Source organism: Rhineura floridana, chromosome 2, assembly GCF_030035675.1.
Source record: "Rhineura floridana isolate rRhiFlo1 chromosome 2, rRhiFlo1.hap2, whole genome shotgun sequence".
Taxonomy (NCBI): domain Eukaryota; kingdom Metazoa; phylum Chordata; class Lepidosauria; order Squamata; family Rhineuridae; genus Rhineura; species Rhineura floridana.
The window spans coordinates 10,240,614-10,260,748 of NC_084481.1; the positions used below are offsets into that span (position 1 = coordinate 10,240,614).

Below are 20,135 nucleotides of genomic sequence, written 5' to 3' on the forward strand. Positions count from 1 at the left end.
ATACCTTTTCTTCCTTTGGAACTACTGATATTTTCCTGTGCAAATTGAATTGACAGAAAAAATAATACAATTAATCATGATTTCTTTAACTGAAAATCTTTTCAACTGACAGTCCTACATTCTAGGTAGACAATGATTTAGGCTGCAATCCAATTCAGGTCTACTCAGAAGTAAGCTTCATTGGGTTCAATGAAACTTACTCCCAGGTAAGTGTGTACTGGATTGCAGTCTTAGTTTGTGTGAGGGAAATATTACTTCAAGAAATATTTAGCTGAAAGGCGTGCTTCTACTTGTTCTCTAGGGTTCGAAGTTTATCCCACATTCAGTGGTGAACAAATCACTGCCAAAACTTAATTGAACCTTTGGGAAGCCTCTAACACAGCGGCACCAATTGCATTTGGAAAAAAACAAGCAAACACCAATATGAATACAGAAACAGACTCATGTCTGGAGCACCTTTGACTAGGGCCATGCACATAGGGCATAAAAGCAATGCAATCAAAATGGAAAGATGTTATACTACAGTAGGGCCCCACTTTCCGGCGCTTCTCAGCGCTTTGCTAATGCGGTGGTTTTGAATTATATCCATGTTCCATATGTTCGGCGCTTGTTCTGTTTTTGTGGCGATCTTGCGGCATGACACAAAGAGCTTGGGAAAGAGAGATGCTGAGCGCACAAATTGATGGCGTCTGACGCCCTAAGCGTGTCATCAGAGCTTGGAAACATTCCTTTTTTAAACTACAGTTGGGCTGATAGCAGCTATAGTTGAAACAAGGAACGTTTCCAAGCTCTGAGGACATGCTCAGCAGCTGAGTCCGAGAAGGGCGTCGAGTGCCATTTTATTGTTGGTGATTCAGTCTGATTCAGCATTTGTGCATTCAGCATCTCTCTGTATTCTGGCAATTTTCCAAATGTTCAATGGTTAAGGTTACTGTATTATATTATATTATACACTGTATATAAATACCTGTATATATAAAAATATAGTAATTTATAATATTTATAATATATAAATATAATTATATATTATATACAGTAATACTGTATAATATATATAAGACAATTTTGAAAGCAACAAACAGAACTTCACTCAAGCTTGCTCTGGATCACTATAAGGATTCCATTAATCACCTAAAATATATATAAACGTAATTGTGATTAACCAAACAGAGGTTTTTATTATATTAACAAAACGTTTCAGCTTCTGCCTTCATCAGCTGCCAACATACAAATGCTGTTACCAAGGTGGCAGTTATAGAGCTTTGAGGATGGAATGCTCAGAGGGGCTTCATTTGCAGAAGCTAAGTAGTGGTGGTACTGTCCTCCAGGTTCAGGCCATGTGCTGCCAATGTGTCCAGAGAGTATATCCAAAAGTTCTCCCTTTTGGTCAATGCTGCTGGATCTGCTGGCATCTCTATCGCTGTAATGGAAAAGTCCAACAGGCTGTGACCCTCGATGTTAAAATGATTTGCAACTGGTTGCTCCACTTTTTTTGTCAAAATTGTGGTTCCTGAAGCGCGTGCGTAGGTCAGTTGTGGTCTTTCCTACATATTGAATATGACATCCTGGTCTTTTGCACTCGATGATGTAAACTATATTGCAGGACCTGCAGGTGATGTTCTGTTTGATGTAATATGTCCTGCCTGTCCTAGTGCTTGTAAAAGTGGCTGTCTCCCTGAAGTACACACAGGTGATACAGCGTTTGGAGTGACAAGGATGAGACCCTGGATTGGTGATAGGTGGTTTAAGCACCGCTCTCACCAACAGTCTGCGCAAATTAGGAGGTTGGCGAAATGCTACAACAGGAGGCCTGCTGATGGCTCTAGCAAGATGTTCAGAGTTTGCCAGCAATGGGTAGCTCACCCTGATTGCTCGGTGATAGGAGATGCTGGATGGAAATCTACCACAAACAGAATCCGTTGCTGTCTGCTCTTTGACACCTCAGTATGATGGAGGAGGTTTTCTCTGGACAGAATGGAGGCTCGGTGGATGTTGCAATTCATAATATGTGGAGAATATCCTCTTCGAAGAAGGTGTTCTTTAAGTTCACTGATCCTTCTCTGGTATTTATCTTCAGAGTTGCAAATAAGTTTGATTCTCAGAGCTAAGCTATACACAATGTTCTTCTTTATACGCCTAGGATGGCAGGATTTCCAGTTTAAATAGGTGTGGACATAAGTGGGTTTGCTGTAGAGATCAGTGGCTATTTTGTTGTTTTCAATGGTGAGAAAGACATCCACAAAAGGGATGTGCGGATTGTCATTTGTACTATTAAATGTAAACTTAATAGAGGGATGGATAGAGTTGATGTAATTTTTAAATTGTTCCAAACTCTCTTTACCATTCGTCCAGACCATAAAGATGTCGTCAATGTATCGCCACCATATAAGTGGTTTGTTGAGTGCCTTTTTGAGGATCTCCTGTTTCAGTTTACCCATAAAGAGATTCGCATATGATGGAGCCATGCGAGTCCCCATAGCTGTGCCTTGTAGTTGCAGGTAGTGTTCTCCATTGAATGTAAAGTTGTTACAAGTCAGGACTAGCGTAGCTAAAGTTGTAAAGTAGCTGCCAAGTTAGAAATGATTAAACTAAGTGAGCAAGGCATGTCTATGCTGAGATAGGCCGTCAGCTAGGTTTGGCTCGCCAGTTAGTACAGTTGTGAACGCTAAGGAGAAAGTGAAGGAAATTAAAAGTGCCACACCAGCGAACACTAAAGTTATAAGAAAACATTATAGCCTTATTGCTGACATGGAAAAACTTTTACTGGTGTGGATTGAAGATCAAACCAGTCACAACGTGCCTTTAAACCGAGCCATCATCCAGGTCAAGGCCCTAAGTCTCTTCAATGCTATGAAGGCTGAGACAGGCGAGGAAGCTGCTGAGGATAAATTCAAAGCTAGCAGAGGCTGGTTTAATAGGTTTAAGGAAAGAAGCCATCTCCATAACATCAAAGCGCAGGGTGAAGCAGCTAGTGCTGATGCAGTAGCTGCAGAAAGTTATCCACGTGAGCTTGCAAAGATCATCGAAGATGGTGGATATACTAAGCAGCAGATTTTCAACGTGGACGAAACGGGCCTATACTGGAAGAAGATGCCGTCTAGGACTTTTATTGCTAAAGAGGAGAAGTCAACACCTGGCTTCAAAGCTGCAAAAGACAGGTTAACTCTCTTGTTAGGGGCTAACGCAGCTGGTGATTGCAAGTTAAAACCTATGATGATTTATCACTGAAAATCCTAGGGCCCTAAAGAACTATGCAAAAGCTAGCCTCCCTGTTTATTATAAATTCAATTCAAAAGCTTGGATAACTGGTGATCTTTTCTCAAATTGGTTCACAGACTATTTTAAGCCTACAGTTGAGGCTTACTGCAAGGAAAAGAATATTCCTTTTAAGATTTTATTTCTTACAGACAATGCCCCTGGCCATCCTAGAGCTCTAGGAGATACGTACGAGGAGATAAATGTTATTTTTCTACCTGCAAATACAACTTCATTGCTGCAGCCTATGGACCAAGGTGTAATTGCAGCGTTTTAAATCCTATTACCTAAGAAGAACTTTTGCTAAGGCTATAAATGCCTTAGACAGCGATACAGTAGCTGGGCAAAGTGAAAATAAATTAAAAGCATTTTGGAAAGGCTTCACGATTTTGGATAGTATAAAAACTATTAGAGATGCATGGGAGGAAGTTAAAGAAACAACATTGAAAGGTGTTTGGAAGAAGCTAATTCCCACACTTGTGGACGATTGTGAAGGCTTTGAGAATCCAGTGGAGAAAGTCACTACAAATGCTGTGGAAATGGCAAGGGAATTAGAATTGGAAGTCAAGCCTGAGGATGTGGCAGAATTGCTTGTCTCTCATGACGAGACCCTAACAGACGAAGAGCAAAGAAGGATGTTTCGCGAAGAGGAGTCCCATCCTAATGATAGTCCTGCTGGGCCTAGAGAAATGACAACCAAGGAATTGGAAGAAGCTATCAAATGTATAGAAATGGGGGTGGCAGCTTTTGAGAGGATTGATCCAAATTTCGAGAGAAGTTCTAAAGTGAATGCAAGCCTTCTAAATGATATTGCATGCTACGAAGAAATTCTAAGGGAAAGGAGACGGAAATTCATCAGGCAAAGGTCATTGCTTCCCTACTTTAAGAAAGTACCATCGCAACCTTTGACAGCAACAGCTACAGCTAGCCTTGAACAACCTTCAACGTCAACATCAACATCAACAGCTTCATCCAAGTCTCCACCATCAAAACAAATAAGATTCGTTGATGAGTCAGATGATGAAAATGTGCCAGCCCCAGGGGCAACGGCGAAGGCTCACCACGCAACAGAGAGTCAGCCGACCTCACAGCCCTAAAGGATGAAAGGGCGGACGATGCCAAGCACTTCTCTGCCCAGAAGCTGATCACCTGTGTGTGCGCAGGAATAACACCTGCATCAGCCCCAACCCGCTCCTCAGCGCTGTGCCAGGAGAACCAGCAAAGATAAAAGCGCTGCAGCCAACATTGTTAAGATTTTAAGGTAAGCAATGTGTGTGCACTGAGTGACGGAACGAGTGGGGGGGGCGGTGGAAGGGCAAACGGGCCGAGGGGGACAAGTGAGGGAGCAGGCAGGGGGGAGGGCGAGCAGGCGAGGACGAGCCATGGAGCCGGTTGTAGTGAGTGAGCGAGCAGGCAGGGAGGAGGGTGAGCAGGCGAGCACGAGCCAGGGAGCCAGTGGTAGCAAGCAGGCAGGGGGGAGGGCGAGCAGGTGAGGGGGCCAAGTGAGAGAGCCAGTGGGGGGCGAGCAAGCAAGCCAGTGGGCAAGGGGGGGCAAGCTGGGGGTGGGCGAGCAAGCCAGCAGGCAAGGGGGAGGGCAAGCAGAGGGATGAGTGAGGGACCCGGCGGAGGGCAAGTGAGCAGTTGCAGGCAGCTGCCTCCCTGCGATCCACGGCAGGGAGCCTGCCCCAGAAGGGAAGCATTACTCCCCTTGCATAACAAGGGTGAGTGAGCAAGTGAGTGGGGGGAGAGGGCGATGCACGGAAAAGTGGAACATCAATCAGCTGTTGAAGAGGGAGCTTCAGGGGCCAAGCGCTGTCAGCTGGAGTTCCCTGCGCTACAGCTGATCAATGTTCCACTTTTCGGGGTTTTTTTCTTTTCGGCGGGGGTCTGGTCCCTAACCTGCTGTATGAGTGGGGCCCTACTGTATATGCTTTCTTTTTTTTAGCATGGAGTATTCTGAAAATGTTTTTATTAGTAATGAACTGCCCTTAGCCAGTTAAAAGCCCATTCTTGTGCCTTCCATGCCAGAAACTATGTTATTCAAGAGGAATTTCACACATACTTGTTCACATATTCCTTTTCTTCCATAGGAGGGTTGCACGTTTGCCAGCAGTGCTGTTGATACAACTGATAGCGAAGTCTCAGAAGCTGCATTTCAGCTTTTATGGCTCTCTGCAATATTTCTTTACAGCAGTTTGGCAAATGATTGGTTATTTCTTGAGAAAGCTGCATTATCCTTTTAACAGAAATATTTTGAGTATTAACAAACGTGAATTAGGGGATGATAATGAAATTATACATTAAGAAAATAAAAAACGAACAACTGTGAATCCATTCCTATCAGCCTTTGCCTTAACCAGGGAAAAAAGTAATATTCCTTTTAAATGCAGTACTAAGAACAGCAACGTGACTAATTTCTAATTATATTACATTATTACTCAATTAGCCTTCAAATAAAAGCAGAATCTGCATAAACAGACTATTAGAACTGTGACTTTAAGAACTTGTGCATGAGCTGCGAGGCGCAGAAATTGAGGCTGGGGATGAGGACGGCCTCCTGCCTTCTTGGCCGTCTGTTGCGTCCCTACATCTCTGGCTGTCGCCGCCGTTCGCTGGTGCTGTGCGCCTCGCTGCAGCTGTTGCTGGCTCTGTGCTTGGATTTGTTGGTGGCTGGAGTCGTTTTGCTGCCGCTGTGGTCTATGCCTCTTTGGGCGGCGTGTGCGCTCTCCATCGGCGCTCTGTCACTGCCGCTGTTTTTCTTTTCGATGCTGCTCCCCGCTGCGGTCTGTGCTTCTTTCGTCGCTGTCGTGCGGCTGGGCGTGCGGTCTGTTCCGTTTGGCTGCTGCTGTGTTTTGCTTTCCCTTCGGAGCTTGTTCCAGTCGCCGTCGCTGTGGCCTTGTGCTTCGTCGCTGTGGATTCGTGTTCTCTTGCCGCTGTTCCAGCTTTGCGTTGCGGCTTGCGCTTCTTTGTCGCTGCCGTTGCCGGGCATCTTGGGTGTCTCCGGCTTTGCTTTTCGGATCAAGAGAGACACGAGTAGCTTTTGGGGGAGCCTGGTTCCTGATGATGGCGCTGCACCGAAGAGGTTAGCTGACACAGCTGATACATCTGACACACTCCAACCATCTTTAGTGTTGTCTGACGACGCGGCCCTCTCGTTCGAAGAAGAAGGGTTTTTGGCATCAGTACCTGCTGTACTGAGTGTGGGATTGTGTGGAGGCGCTTGATTGTGGATGATGTGTGAATGTCTATATATGTATGTTTGGTCCTTGTTATGTATATGTAAGTGCGTTTGATGTGTATGAGAGCGTGTGTGTGTATATTGTTTCATTTTATTGTTTTTAAGTTTTTGGGTATTTAAGTTCTATCATGTGCCTAGAAGAGAGGTTTTCTCGCCCATCGGGGGGACTGGAGGGGACCCCAATTAGTGTAGTGACGGGCAGAGGGAGGTATGGCGTTGGGAGAAGGACATGCCAGGTAAGGGGAACGCAGCCCAGACATGTAATGGCTGTGCCTTGTTCCGGTCCTTCTCACACCCGCAGGGTTGTCGGTTGTCCTATCAGCCAACTCTCGGATCTCCAGGTGCTGCTTTTAAATGCCAGGTCGGTACAAAATAAATCCTCCCTCGTCCATGATTTGATTGTGGATGAGGCAGCCGATCTGGCATGTATAACCCAGACCTGGGTGGGTGAGCAGGGAGGAGTTAGTTTCTCTCAGCTTTGCCCACCGGGGTACTTGGTTCAGCATCATGGTAGATCCGAGGGTCGGGGAGGTGGGGTCGCTGTGGTCTATAAGAGTTCCATCTCACTCATCAAGCACCATGTCCATGCAGTTACTGGTCTGGAGTGTTTGCACCTAGTGTTGGGTCAGAGGGACAGACTGGGAATCTTGCTGGTGTACCGCCCACCTTGCTGCCCAACAGCTTCCCTAACTGAGCTGACGGAAGTGGTCTCGGAGGTGCTGTTGAGATCCCCCAGACTATTGGTACTGGGAGATCTCAACATCCACACTGAGGCTACTTTATCTGGGGCGGCTCAGGACTTCATGGCTTCCATGACAACCATGGGGCTGTCTCAATATATCAGCGGCCCAACACATGTGTCGGGGCATACTCTAGATCTTGTCTTTGCAACTGGACATGGGGATGGTGATCTGGATGTGGGAAGTTTTACATCTCTCCCGTTGTCATGGACAGATCACCGCTTGCTGAAGTTTAGACTTACAGTGGCTTTTCCCCCTCTGCAAGGGTGGGGGACCTATTAAAATGGTCCGCCCCCGGAGACTAATGAATCCTGAAGGTTTTCAAAGGGCTCTGGGGGATTTTCCGGCTGATAAGACTGGCGCTCCTATCGAAGCCCTGGTTGAACTGTGGAATGCGGAGATGACTCGGGCTGTTGATACGATTGCTCCTGTGCGCCCTGTCCTGTGTAGAGCTCATACAGCTCCGTGGTATACCCCTGAGCTGAGAGCGATGAAACAGGATAGGAGACGGCTTGAGCGGAAGTGGAGACGAACTCCCGATGGATGCAATCATGTGCTGGTAAGTGTTTCCACTAAGCAGTATTTGGAAGTGGTGAGGGTGGCAAAAAAACAATATTTCGCTGCCACTGTTAAGGCATCTCTTTCCCGCCCAGTGGAGCTTTTCAGAGTCGTCCGAGGGTTACTCTATACTTGCCCTCAGGACACGGTAGGGTCATCAATGGTCCGCTGCAATGAGTTTGCTGGACACTTCCAGAATAAGGTCTTATGCATCCGCCAGGACTTAGACTCCCAGTTTATAGCAGATGATTCGAGTGAGGCGTCCGGAGCGCAGTCTTGTCATGTTTTACTGGATGAGTTTCAGTTGGTTCAGCTCGAGGACATGGACAAGGTGCTTGGACAGGTACGTGCAACCACTTCGGTACTAGATCCTTGCCCCTCTTGGCTAATAAAAGCTAGCAGGGATGGAACATCTGGTTGGGCCAGGGAAGTGATAAATGCCTCTTTACGAGAGGGAGTGGTCCCGGGCTGTCTGAAGGAGGCAGCAGTAAGACCACTCCTGAAAAAACCTTCCTTGGACCCGGAAAATTTCAACAGCTACAGACCAGTAGCAAATGTTCCATCCCTGGGCAAGATCTTGGAACGAGTGGTTGCTGGCCAGCTCCAGGCGCTATTGGATGAAACTGATTATCTAGATCCGTTTCAATCGGGGTTTCGGCCCGGTTTCGGCGCTGAGACAGCCTTGGTCGCCCTGTATGATGACCTATGTTGGGAGAGGGACGGAGGGAGTGTAACTCTGTTGATCCTCCTTGATCTCTCAGCGGCTTTTGATACCATCGACCATGGTATCCTTCTGGAGAGGCTTGCGGAGTTGGGAGTTGGAGGTACTGCTTGGCAGTGGTTCCGCTCCTACTTAGCGGGTCGTCTCCAGAGGGTTGTGCTTGGGGAACATCGCTCGACACCGTGGGCTCTGCAATGTGGAGTCCCGCAGGGTTCGGTTCTGTCTCCCATGCTTTTCAACATCTATATGAAGCCGTTGAGTGCAGTCATCAGGAGCTATGGAGTGCGTTGCCACCAGTACGCTGATGACACGCAGCTCTATTTCTCCTTTTCATCCTCCTCAGGTGAGGCTGTCGATGTGCTGAACCGTTGCCTGACTGCGATAATGGACTGGATGAGAGCTAACAAACTGAGGCTCAATCCAGACAAGACTGAGATGCTGCTGGTGAACGGTTTCCCGGATCGGATGATGGATATACACCCTGTCCTGGATGGGGTTACACTCCCCCTAAAGGACTGGGTTCATAGTCTGGGGGTTCTTTTAGATCCTTCCCTGTCACTTGAGGTCCAAGTGGCATCGGTGGCATGGAATGCTTTCTACCAGCTTCGGCTGGTAGCCCAGCTACGTCCCTATCTGAGCAGGGAGGACCTAACATCAGTCGTACATGCTCTGGTAACCTCACGACTGGACTACTGCAATGCGCTCTACGTAGGGCTGCCTTTGAAGACAGTTCAGAAACTACAGCTTGTCCAAAATGCGGCGGCCAGATTAATAACGGGGACCAGGCGGTTGGAACATATAACACCTGTTCTGGCTCGCTTGCACTGGCTGCCAATATGCTTCCGGGCTAGATTCAAAGTGGTGGTTTTGACCTATAAAGCCCTATACGGCACGGGACCACAATACCTATCGGAACGCCTCTCCCGATATGAACCTGCTCGTACACTACGCTCCACATTGAAGGCCCTCCTCCGAGTTCCGTCTCATAGGGAGGTCGGAGGACGGTGACAAGACCTAGGGCCTTCTCAGTGGTGGCCCCCGAACTGTGGAACAGTCTCCCCGAAGAGGTGCGTATGGCGCCGACATTGCTCTCCTTTCGGCGCCAGGTTAAGACTTGCCTCTTTGCTATGGAGTTTTAACATGTAATTCGTTTTAGTTTTGAATTTTGTTGTAATTGTTTTTGATTTCTTGTTTTATATATGTTTATGCTGTACTTATTATGAGATCTGAGATGTTTTGTATTTTTATATTCTGTTGTTCACCGCCCAGAAAGCTAATGCTAGTCGGGCGGTATATAAATCTAATAAAATAAATAAATAAATAAATAAAATTCTATTTTCCTGGCCTAGTTCTAGCCTTGCTATTTCTTATCAGCCTGCATTGACAGAGTATCTGCTCTTGGAAGGGAAGGGCTGACAATCCAAAGTAGAGGCTGCTACTCATAAAAAGAGAGGAGAGATGCAATTTTTACCATTTCTCCCGTTCTCTGGCACCTCCTGTGCTACCTTCCATGCTACAGCGAAGAGTCCTTCACCTCACTGGAGGGGAATTTTTTTTGGAGGGAGGGGAAGCCACAGGGACCTTTTGGTGAAGGGTGGTAATGCATTTAATAATAATAATAATAATAATACAAAACCTTCTCCCTCCTGACTCATGTAATCTTAGGAACCAATCAATGGAAGTTTAAGACTTTGAAAGAAAAGTAAGTTTTAAGCTGTTGTAAACAGCACTAGAAGTGCACATGAAATTTAAAAAGTATATCATACCTGTTTGGAATTTCATTTAAGTCTCTGCTAATGCTGTTTTTCCATTCCAACAGATCCTGCAAAAAGCAAGTTTAATAAGTTTTATCAACAAATTAAAATTGTAAATCAGATTTAGCTAGCAAGTCCTTAGTCTTGTAGAACATATTCCTTTACTGCTCCTTGTTTGAACAAGCGAATACAGAGTTCTGCATATCTAGCCATATTTTATCCAGAGAGATAAAATATGGGGTTTATAATTTCATACATTATAAACACCAACAGAAAAAGCACTATCCTACAGGAATAACCACACACTATATATTGTTCAGGCGAGTGCTGCGTGTGCTAGGGAGCTGTAGTTGGCTGTGGCTCTTTAGCATGTGTACCTTGTACCCCAGCATGAGATCTGATCTAGGAGGGAAAGAGCACTGTAGGACAGGGACTGCTCTTTATCAAGGGCAAGCCAGCAAAAACTGCCACTGATATCAGCTGTGACTTTAAGAACTGTAACCTTAAGAACTTTTGCTTCAGCTTGCTCTTCCCTCATCCCTTTCACACCTTTTCCCTCATATCTTTAGACTGTAAGCCTGAGGGCAGGGACTATCTTAGAATTGATTTTTGTAAGCTACCTAAGTGTTTCAAAGGAAATGTCCAGTGGTATGTTAGGCATTGTTCTAGGAGACATACAATCAAGGTCTACTTCTTACATAAGCTTGAGGCCCCTGACCCAACAGCATGCTCACTGCAGCACTTTCCTAAATTTAGCTCCTTTCAGAATAGCTGGTCACAGCAACTGCAACTTATAAAACATCCTATATACCCAAGTCCCTATATACCCAACTTTGTTTAGTAGATTGAACTGAATATATTGTATGCATATGAGCCACTTGCACATGCAATTGCCAACCCAGACAGGGGTATCAATGCATGCACAGAAGCATTTCCATACATCTATGTCCCCTAACTGCATTATGGTAACAATATGACCTTGATCTATAAAAAAGATGTAATTATGGACTCTCTTACAGAGTTGTTACAAAATATATAACACGGCTAGGAGGTCTCTAGTAATAAATTCACAAGCTCCCTAGTGTTTTTCAGTTACCTCAATTTTTGATTTGCATCCGTGTTTTGCCTTATCACTAGTCACACAGTTTTCCAACATATCACTCATTGGTATTTGTGAATTGGTCATCTCCACACTGTCAGATATGCATGACCAATCTGTATTGCAGGCAACACTTTTGAAGGAATTTGTCAGCCACTGCTTGGGTCTCTCTTTGTTCATCATTGTTATAACTGTATTTTGTGCTCTGGACACTACTGAAGCCTTGACGTTAGTTGCTCTACTTGTTGTAAAGCAAGCTCTAAAATCAGAACTTGCATCAACAGCTTGGTTAACTGTACTTTGATTTTTACTTGCTACATTATTTAAGTATGTGATGCAGTTTAACTCTAAGTTAGCAAAATTCTCTTCGCATCTTTTATGATGACTATACGAATTGTAGGTGCAATTTGCCTTGTCAGCATCAGCTACAACCGATTGTTGATAAATCCAAGAATCTGAAACTTCTGGATCACCACTAGGCATGTATGCATGTGGTAAAAATGTTCTTTCCTGCTGGACATGTCGATTTCCAGTTTTCAGGGATACATATTTAAGAGAATCTGTTTTTGTGTTTTCATCAATGCTCACTGAGAATAATTTTGGATTATTCCTTTCTTTATTAGTCTTAGCACTAACTGATTCTTCATTAACAATACTGCAGAACGTACTGATAGTCTCATCTCTTCCTTTATCATCAAAATTCAAACAATGGCCATGTGTACCACATTTGCTACCTTCATATTTCTGGGGAAATTCTGGTATTTCACTGTACTTGAAACAATCGCAAGTAATATTACAAACTGAAGTGGAAGACTCGTCTTTTGATTCGTTAAAAGGCAGCTGGCGATCTGCAAGCCCATCTTCATTAGACAGTTCCTTGTTCTGAAAAGTTTCTGAAGATTTTGTTTTTTGCCAGTATGAGGACGTTTGACCAACATAATCTTGTTCTTCAGCACTGTGATATTCTAGTTGTGAGTCATCATCTAAATCACTGCATTTGTAATCATTTTGATTGTCCCTGAAGTAGGAAAAGTCTGCATCAGTATCCAAGTTAGCATTTGTTTCACTTGCATCTTGCAGTGCAATGGACATTTTCTTTCCCTGTTTATGTGCAGATTCAAGTTTTTCATCAAATGTTGAACAAAAATAAGGTAAGTTTCCTTTTGATAAGTTTAATTCTGAGGCACTTACGTAACATGACTGGCTTAAAGTGGAGCAATTAGTGAACTTCAAGCAAGAGCCAGAGATATTATTAATCTCATTTTTTGCAGACTGTTCTGACTCAAGGGGTGCACTCAAGACTGTTGATTTATAAGCATCATTCTCAATATTACTCTCTCTCAGTTCCACAATACTAGCATCAGAATGGTCAGTACTAAGTTTAAGCACAGCTTCACTGAATCTATTTTTCTCAGAACTAGTTGATAGCTGACGGCATTTAACAGCTCTTTCACCTGTTTGAAGACAAAACACCATAAACATATTTAAATAGATTTTTTTTCTATATAGTGAAAAAGGCATATTGGTGGCAATTGTTAGATTTATAAAGAAGAAAAAGATATACAGAAAACAGAAAAAAGGCAGTGGACTACGAAGGATAGTCTGATCATTACTGATCAGAAAAAAATCTGGACTTTTTCTGAGCTTTTAACAGTTGTTTCTATTTTAAGATTTTTTGGGGAGCATGTTCTCCGTTGCACATAAACAAAAATTCCCAAGTTAGTCTGCCATTAGATAGAGCATATGCAAGTGAGAAAGGTAATTTAACTGGAGTTCTCGAAATGCTGATGATTAACACCTCAGTCTGTCCCCTCGACCCCCACAGAGCCAACTTAGACCATCTGCCGCATAGAAAGGAACATCTGCTAGTAGTTTTGGGTTTTGGGTCCCGTATGACCTTCGACATGCCCCTTCCCTGAATGTATTCCGCCAAGCTTTGAAGACCTGGCTCTTCAGACAGGCCTTTGGGACTTACGGGGAGGGTTAAATTTTTACGACCAATAGCCTACTACTCTGTACTGGAACTGTTTTATTGTTTTATTGTTATATTGTATTTTATGATGTATTTTATTATGATGTAATGTATTGTTGTTAAATTGTACGTCGCCTAGAGTGGTCATTGGCCAGATAGGCGACCCACAAATTAAATTATTATTATTATTATTTGAGCATATAGTTCTTGGTTATCTGTTGTATTTCATAAATGTTGTTAGCTTCTTTGAGGATTCAAAAGCAGGATATAATTCTACTAAATAAACACCTGAATCCTTCAAAGGAGGACTTCTTGAGTTCACAACTTTTAAGTAAGCACATTTCATATCCACACAAGAGATCAGTTTCAAACCTTTTTCTTTTTCTCAGAACTGCAGAAAAGAGAAATAAAGTATAATGATCTACTGGAATCATACCCATAAGTAATTTTTAATCCTCCTTCAACATATTCAGAGCCATTAATAACATGAAGATTAGAAAGCAGAAAGGAAAACTTCAACCTTGTCACTTTAAACAAGAACTTAGGATGCAATCCTATCTCTCCCCCCCCCATGTTGTTGGCTTGAAGCATTAGGATGGCATGGATTTGTCTTTCTGTATAAAGGAATGTTACTGGCTTGGGATGTGGGCTCCACTGTAGCAGTACAAAGCCAAGAAACGGGGGGTGGGGGTTTGGGGATGCCTGAGGCTTTTGGTCTACAAGATCCAAAGCCCCAGATGCCATGAAAGGCCTGATCCCCCTCTGATGTGCCTGCCCTAAACCTGGTACAACAACAAAAAAAGAAAAAAACCACCACTTTCTGACCTGTCTGGAAGGAGCTGGAAGGGCCTCAAATGTGGTGAAGGATCCACTACTCTGCGCCTCTCCAGTCCCAGTTAGGATTGGTCCAATAGTATACAGAGTATTATTAAAACTGCCTTCTCATATTTACCTTGCACCACAAAACGCATACAGGCCACCAACTTTGTAGTAAGCATATTTACCAAAGAAAACTAAAAGGAAATACTGGTTGTCCCAATTGCCCCCACACTTTTTAATGTATTCTACCTTCTGCTTAACTCCAAGCCCAGCACCAACCAATTCACAAAAGTATGCACAGATTCTTTCATCCAGCCACATACATGTAGCTTAACACCAGGAAGGGAAATAGAGTAAGTGACCTTCTAAAGCCACACACAGAAAAATACTACTGGAACAATGCAGTATTTCTACCCAAATCAAATCAGGATGGTGGGGCAAGTGAGTGAGTCACCTCTCTAGGAGATTATCCTCTTCACCTTTAAAGAGCATTCACTCCATCTATGTGTCTTAGAAGACAAGAGGAATTAGGCTCCATTTGCCTAAAGATACTATCTGTTCCTAGAGCTTTGTGCTGCCATTCCAGGTGTTTGGGACCCTAAGGGGAACCTGCCCCCCAGTTTGAGAACCACTGAAATTCTGAATCATCACATAACTCATGCTCCTCCCCTCAGTGGTTGAAAACATCATTTGGTTAACCAATACCACAGACAAATAATATTTTCGCTCCCCTAATACATCAGGTAGGAGAGCCAGTGTGCTGTAGTAGTAAAGGTGTTCGACTATGACCTGGGAGATCAGGGTTCGAATCCCCACATAGCCATGAAGCTCACTGGGTGACCTTGGGCCAGTCACTGCCTCTCAGCCTCATGAAAACCCTATTCATAGCCATATTGACTTGAAGGCAGTACATTTACATTTAATACATCAGGTAAGAATCGCAAGTACAGCACAGGAAGAATGGGTGCCAGTGAATCTTCCCAAAGTCCAAAACTACTTCTCTCCATAAGTAAACTAAATGAAGCACACAAACATAATAAAACAGCTTTTTATAACTTATGTATGAACAAGTTGTACAGGATTTCCTACCTCTACCATTTTCTTTTGTTAACAGTTAAAAGATGCCCCACAAACTAAATATAAACTATAATTTTTAATTAAGACTGTCCACAATACAAATTGTATTAGCAAAATTACGACCAAGAATTGACAATCTACTGAAAAGTAACTCACCTGAAAAGCTATGAATAGTATTTGGCTTCTCTAGAACTTGTACTCCCCTGGCATTCATTTCAGCAGTAGTGTATCTATAGTAACTGTTTCCCCATTGCCCATGATTAAGAATGACAGGTGAGAAAGAAGGCGCTACCACAAATAGATTGGATGTATCTATAGTCACAGGATTATAGATTTCAGGTGTGGCTACATGCACTCTTGGATGAAAATAGAAAGGCACCACTGATATGACGTGACCATAAAGTGGACAATCTCTCAGAAACCATGGGCTTGCACATAATAATGGCTGAATGTATGTTTTTTCATTAAAATAAGGTAGGCATGACATATTTTAGACATGTGTGACAGGGTGAGAGCATGCCAATTAAAATTCCTGGAAAGCAAGGAAAATAGACACATATATAAAAAAGAGGAATGGCCAACAACTAAAGCATTCTGCCATTAAATTTTCTAATCCAAAACAGTACATCTCTTATACATTCCAACTGCATAAATATGTGTAACTAAATCCTGGTCAGTCAACTCAACCTCTTAAATACTACTGTAACAGTGCAATTCTATACTTAACTCAATGGGGCTAACTCAAAGGTAAGTTTATATAGGATTGTACCGTACGCTTCTCTTTGTAAATAAAACCACTTTTGGCTATGATCTAAAGAGCTATTTCAGGTACACCCAAGGCTTTTGCATATCTAGCAGAATTTTGATCCACCCCTTTTAACAGCATACTTCCAAGACATTATCACAATCTAATGAAGGGAAATCCCCTCAGTTTCAGAACTAACTGGTTAGTAGCATAAGAAATTGCTATCTGAGAAATCCAGGTCTAAAATCCTCTTGGGCAGGTAGAACTAGGAATGCAGCCCTTTGGATCCCGACCACTGTCAATCAACATTAAGTATTAAATAATAATATACATCAAATGCTTTAATTTCAAATGAGTAGAGCCAATTTATTTTAATATTTGGCTATAGATTGCTTAAAGTTTTTAGTAAACATTTTAATTTATATCACAATATTCTCCAGTAAAGTTATTAACATTATAACAGTTCCTTTCTTATTATTATTTACATAGCATTTCCATTGCCACTCAGTGTAATTGTGCAAGGTGCATTTACTGCCTGACAGAGTTATGCTGAAGGCTGGGTAAGCTACATTTTCAAACAACTTCAGCCTATTCCACACTGGTGCAAATGACAGTCTGTAGTGAGCAATTCAACATCACTGCTCTAAATCAGTATGTTTAAGTTTTTTATTCTCAAAAATAATTTCTGCATTGATTTGTGTGTCCAGGAACTCCTGTACATATGCCACAGAAGTGGTGTGTTGCAGAAGCCATGCACATTATCCTTTCACATTGGAATTCAGTCAGGCCCATTTGCTTATACAAATGTAGCATGCAAAACATTCACCTGCAATCTTCTAGGAAGAAAAGAGTAATGGTATAAAAATTCTGTTATTACCGATCTTCACACAAAGGAAGGCCTGCTCAATTGCAGAAGTCAACTAGAAGACTAGGAATTTTATTGGTTTAAAATGCTATTAGCCATTTTAGGGAAATGCAAGACATAAATATTCTAAATAAATAAATAAAAATTGCACAGTTCAGTCTTCAGTGGTGCCGGTCTACTATACTATAGGCAGCCTCTGCACCAACACTTTAAACATGGCTGGTTTCATACATGAGACTATCTCAGAAGTCCCTATAACACCTTAGAGAACTTTAGGGAGTATTTTAGTTTAGCATTAGTTGATCTTAAAAGCTGGGGTACCCCAATGTGCAACAAAGGTCTACTTTTAATTACTATCTATACCCATACTTCTTCCATACACAGTCTTTTCTTTCTCCTCTTTTCTCACCCGCTACTCATTTTTCTCATCTGCTCGAAAGAGCCCCAAAGAAAATACCGGTGATCTTACTACTATGACTCAATTGTGGGACCAGCCTAGGAGCTGTTGTTACCTGTCTAGAGGAATGGGGAACCTTTGGTCCTCCACAAGCTGCTGAACTACTGTTCCCATCACTCCCAGCAAGTTGCAGTTAGACATCCCGAGGGCCAAAGGTTCCCCACACCTGATCAAGAGCACTGACAGATGAGGGCGAGAAGTTTGATTGGGTGAGACGGAGCGAAATTCCGCCTAGATGAGAGGCCGGTTTTATTCTCTCAAAACCAGTTTTTTGGCATATGGAGAAAACTCGCCACCCAGAGGGCAACATATTATATTTTACACAGAAGTGAGTTTTAGGCCATTTTTCTGAAGCGGAAATTGGGGCTGAATTCCAAAAATAAAAAACAGCACACCAACTAAAGGCAGCTAACATAACCCCGTTTGGGCGAGAAATGCCCATCCTCTTCTCCCGCGCAGCTCCGCTATCAGAGGGCGGCTCTTTACTTAGCTACGCTCCACTCTTAACACCTTCCCGTAACGCGGTGATAAGAGTTATTACCCCGCCCCGCTCAGGTGTTTTGGGATGAAGAAGTGTCGGGACCGCGACGAGGAAGGACTCACAAACGAAGCGCCTCTAACTCCGCCCCGACAACTAAGCCGCCTCCACAAAACCAAAGAAACCGCCACAAGCGAGCCTCCCGGGCAGCCCAGCAACTGAAGCCCACGTGCCACCGAGGCTCCTTTTATAGAGGGCATACCCCCCTCGAAGGAAATCGCCATTGGCTGACTGTAGGACGCCCTTCTCCTGTGGATTGGAGCAGAATGGGCTCGCGCGCTCACGGGAACCTGCGGCCTCTTCTGTATGGAGGGACGTTTCCAAGGCGTGGCGGAACGCGGGGTTTCGCTTTTTCCCCGGGACAGCGAGGGACGGTTGTCTCAGAATTTGGCCGCTGTCGCTGGGAGCAATCCCTGTTGAATTCAGTAGGACTTACTTTTGATTTAGACGAGATTAGGATTGCTTTGGAATGCTTCAGAAAGAAGTGGCCAAGCATCTGAATAGATGGCTGCATGGGGCTTTTTTTTAACCATGAGGAAAGGGGCTTGCGTTTGTTATAAAAAAAGCTCTCTCAAACGAGGCCAATGGTGCCTCCAGATGTTGTTTGACCACAACTCCCATCTTTCCTGACCATTGGCAATGCTGGCTGAGGCTGATGGTCCAACAACATCTGGAGGCACGCTGGTTGGGAAAGGCTCTATTTGCATGCATTTAAATCAACTTCTGTGGCTGAGGAGGTTGGTTGTAAGTGCAATACGAAGATGAGAATTAAACTTTGTGAGCTGATCGCCGCAGGTTTGTCTTTGAACAGAATTTACTAGAGCAAAATGTCTGGGCCTGGAGTGTTTTTGAAGAATGATACTGGAGTGAGCGGGACAGGAGTTTGGGGCAGACCTCCAGGCGTCCACTCAACACAAGGAAGAGAAAGCCACCCACCCCGCCCAAAGGCAGGGGCGACTGCTTTACCACATTTTGAAGTGAAGTAATACTCGTTCCCACTTTAAGGAGTTGGGAGTGTAACACCAGAGTCTAAAATTATCTAACTGCACAATAGCAGCAATACCCGGCAATTATATAGCATTTTCAAGTGTACAAAGCACGTCATAATTGGGTTGTAATCCTTAAATCAGGGGAGTATGTCATTATTTGTTATCCTCGTAATACTGGACCCAGGGGAAGCTCAGAGCCTGGCCCTGCTTGTTCAGTTGGAGGTGCTGAGAATGCCTATTAGCACCGGCTGTGAGGGTGTCACTAAAGAATGAGCTATGGCAGCCTAGTCTACACCTAATGCCAAATGAAGTTGGAGAAAGAAAGCTGAGAGCTACATTTTTAATCGATTTTCTAACACTTGACTTTACACCTTACCGTTGCATATTTTTTAAAAAGGTGTAAGTTGCCTCAACACTATTGTTAGTAGTCTGTGTCTAGAACATGTACTAAATAAATAAATATTAAATGAAGTGCTGTCATGGGCCTGAAGCAAAACCTTTTTGTTATCCCACCTTGGGCATTTTCCCTATAAAGACTGGATATATATTTATCTCTCAACAAATAAACCAAGTTAAACAATACGTAACAATTTTTTAAAAAAACATTAGTAGGAGAAAACGTTCTTATAGCAGATTGGAGAATGATGTTAGAGTTTCTTCCCTCCAACATTTATTTTTATTGATTAAACTATTGGCCCAGCTTACTTGATTCAATTTTGGAATTTTAGCTAAGACTTCCTCAACAGGCTCATCCTCATTTTTTTCCTCTTCGGGGCCTGTTCGTGTGCTGTGCTTCAAAGTTCACATGTACAAGAAGCAGTAAAGGAATTCCTTGCAAGTAAGCACTCTAGCATTGATGCATCAAGCCAAAAATACCTGCTCTCCTTCAGCCACACCACATTAGTCTCCCCTGCTGTGGTCTATTGGATGCAGTGCCGGACAGCTGATCACACACTATTTCATTTTATTTTTCACCCATTTTTCTCCATAGCAATGCACCCAAAGCAACGTACAATAAAAATTCAAATATAAAAAGCTATTGTCAGATGAAAATTCAATAAATTAATGTCTGCCTTAATGAAATTTTTTTACAGACCATCTAGAAAGGAGTTGGGGGAGGGAATATGCATTCCCAGGAGAGTATTCACCTTGGAGACCGCCCTGTCTCTGGTACCCATCAACTGCACCTCCAGTGGGGATTGGCCAAAGAACCTGACCCACGACTGTAAGATGCAGTATATACTGGGCAGCAGAATCTCCAGCTCAAAGATGGCTAACATGTTAGCAAGAGAGATCTATTACTGTGAT

General features: G+C 43.4%; 1 protein-coding gene across 8 annotated transcripts in view; it reads right to left on the bottom strand.

Moving 5' to 3' along the window:
• Window positions 1–18,019, bottom strand: part of RBM44 (RNA binding motif protein 44) — a 53,898-nt gene extending 35,879 nt beyond the window's left edge. For 2 of the 8 annotated variants that reach the window (XM_061607724.1, XM_061607726.1), the window contains exons 1-5: window positions 17,842–18,018; window positions 15,390–15,765; window positions 11,363–12,819; window positions 10,279–10,334; window positions 5,318–5,491 (exon numbers count right to left, since the gene is read on the bottom strand). In XM_061607724.1, coding sequence (XP_061463708.1) covers window positions 5,318–5,491; window positions 10,279–10,334; window positions 11,363–12,819; window positions 15,390–15,720 — 2,018 coding nt within the window. In that variant the 5' untranslated portion in view covers window positions 15,721–15,765; window positions 17,842–18,018. Of the gene's footprint in view, window positions 1–5,317; window positions 5,492–10,278; window positions 10,335–11,362; window positions 12,820–13,625; window positions 13,729–15,389; window positions 15,766–17,841 lie in introns of those variants that run through there. The other 6 variants (XM_061607727.1, XM_061607729.1, XM_061607725.1 and 3 more) reach the window with 6 other exon arrangements.
• Between the last annotated feature and the right edge of the window lie 2,116 nt (window positions 18,020–20,135).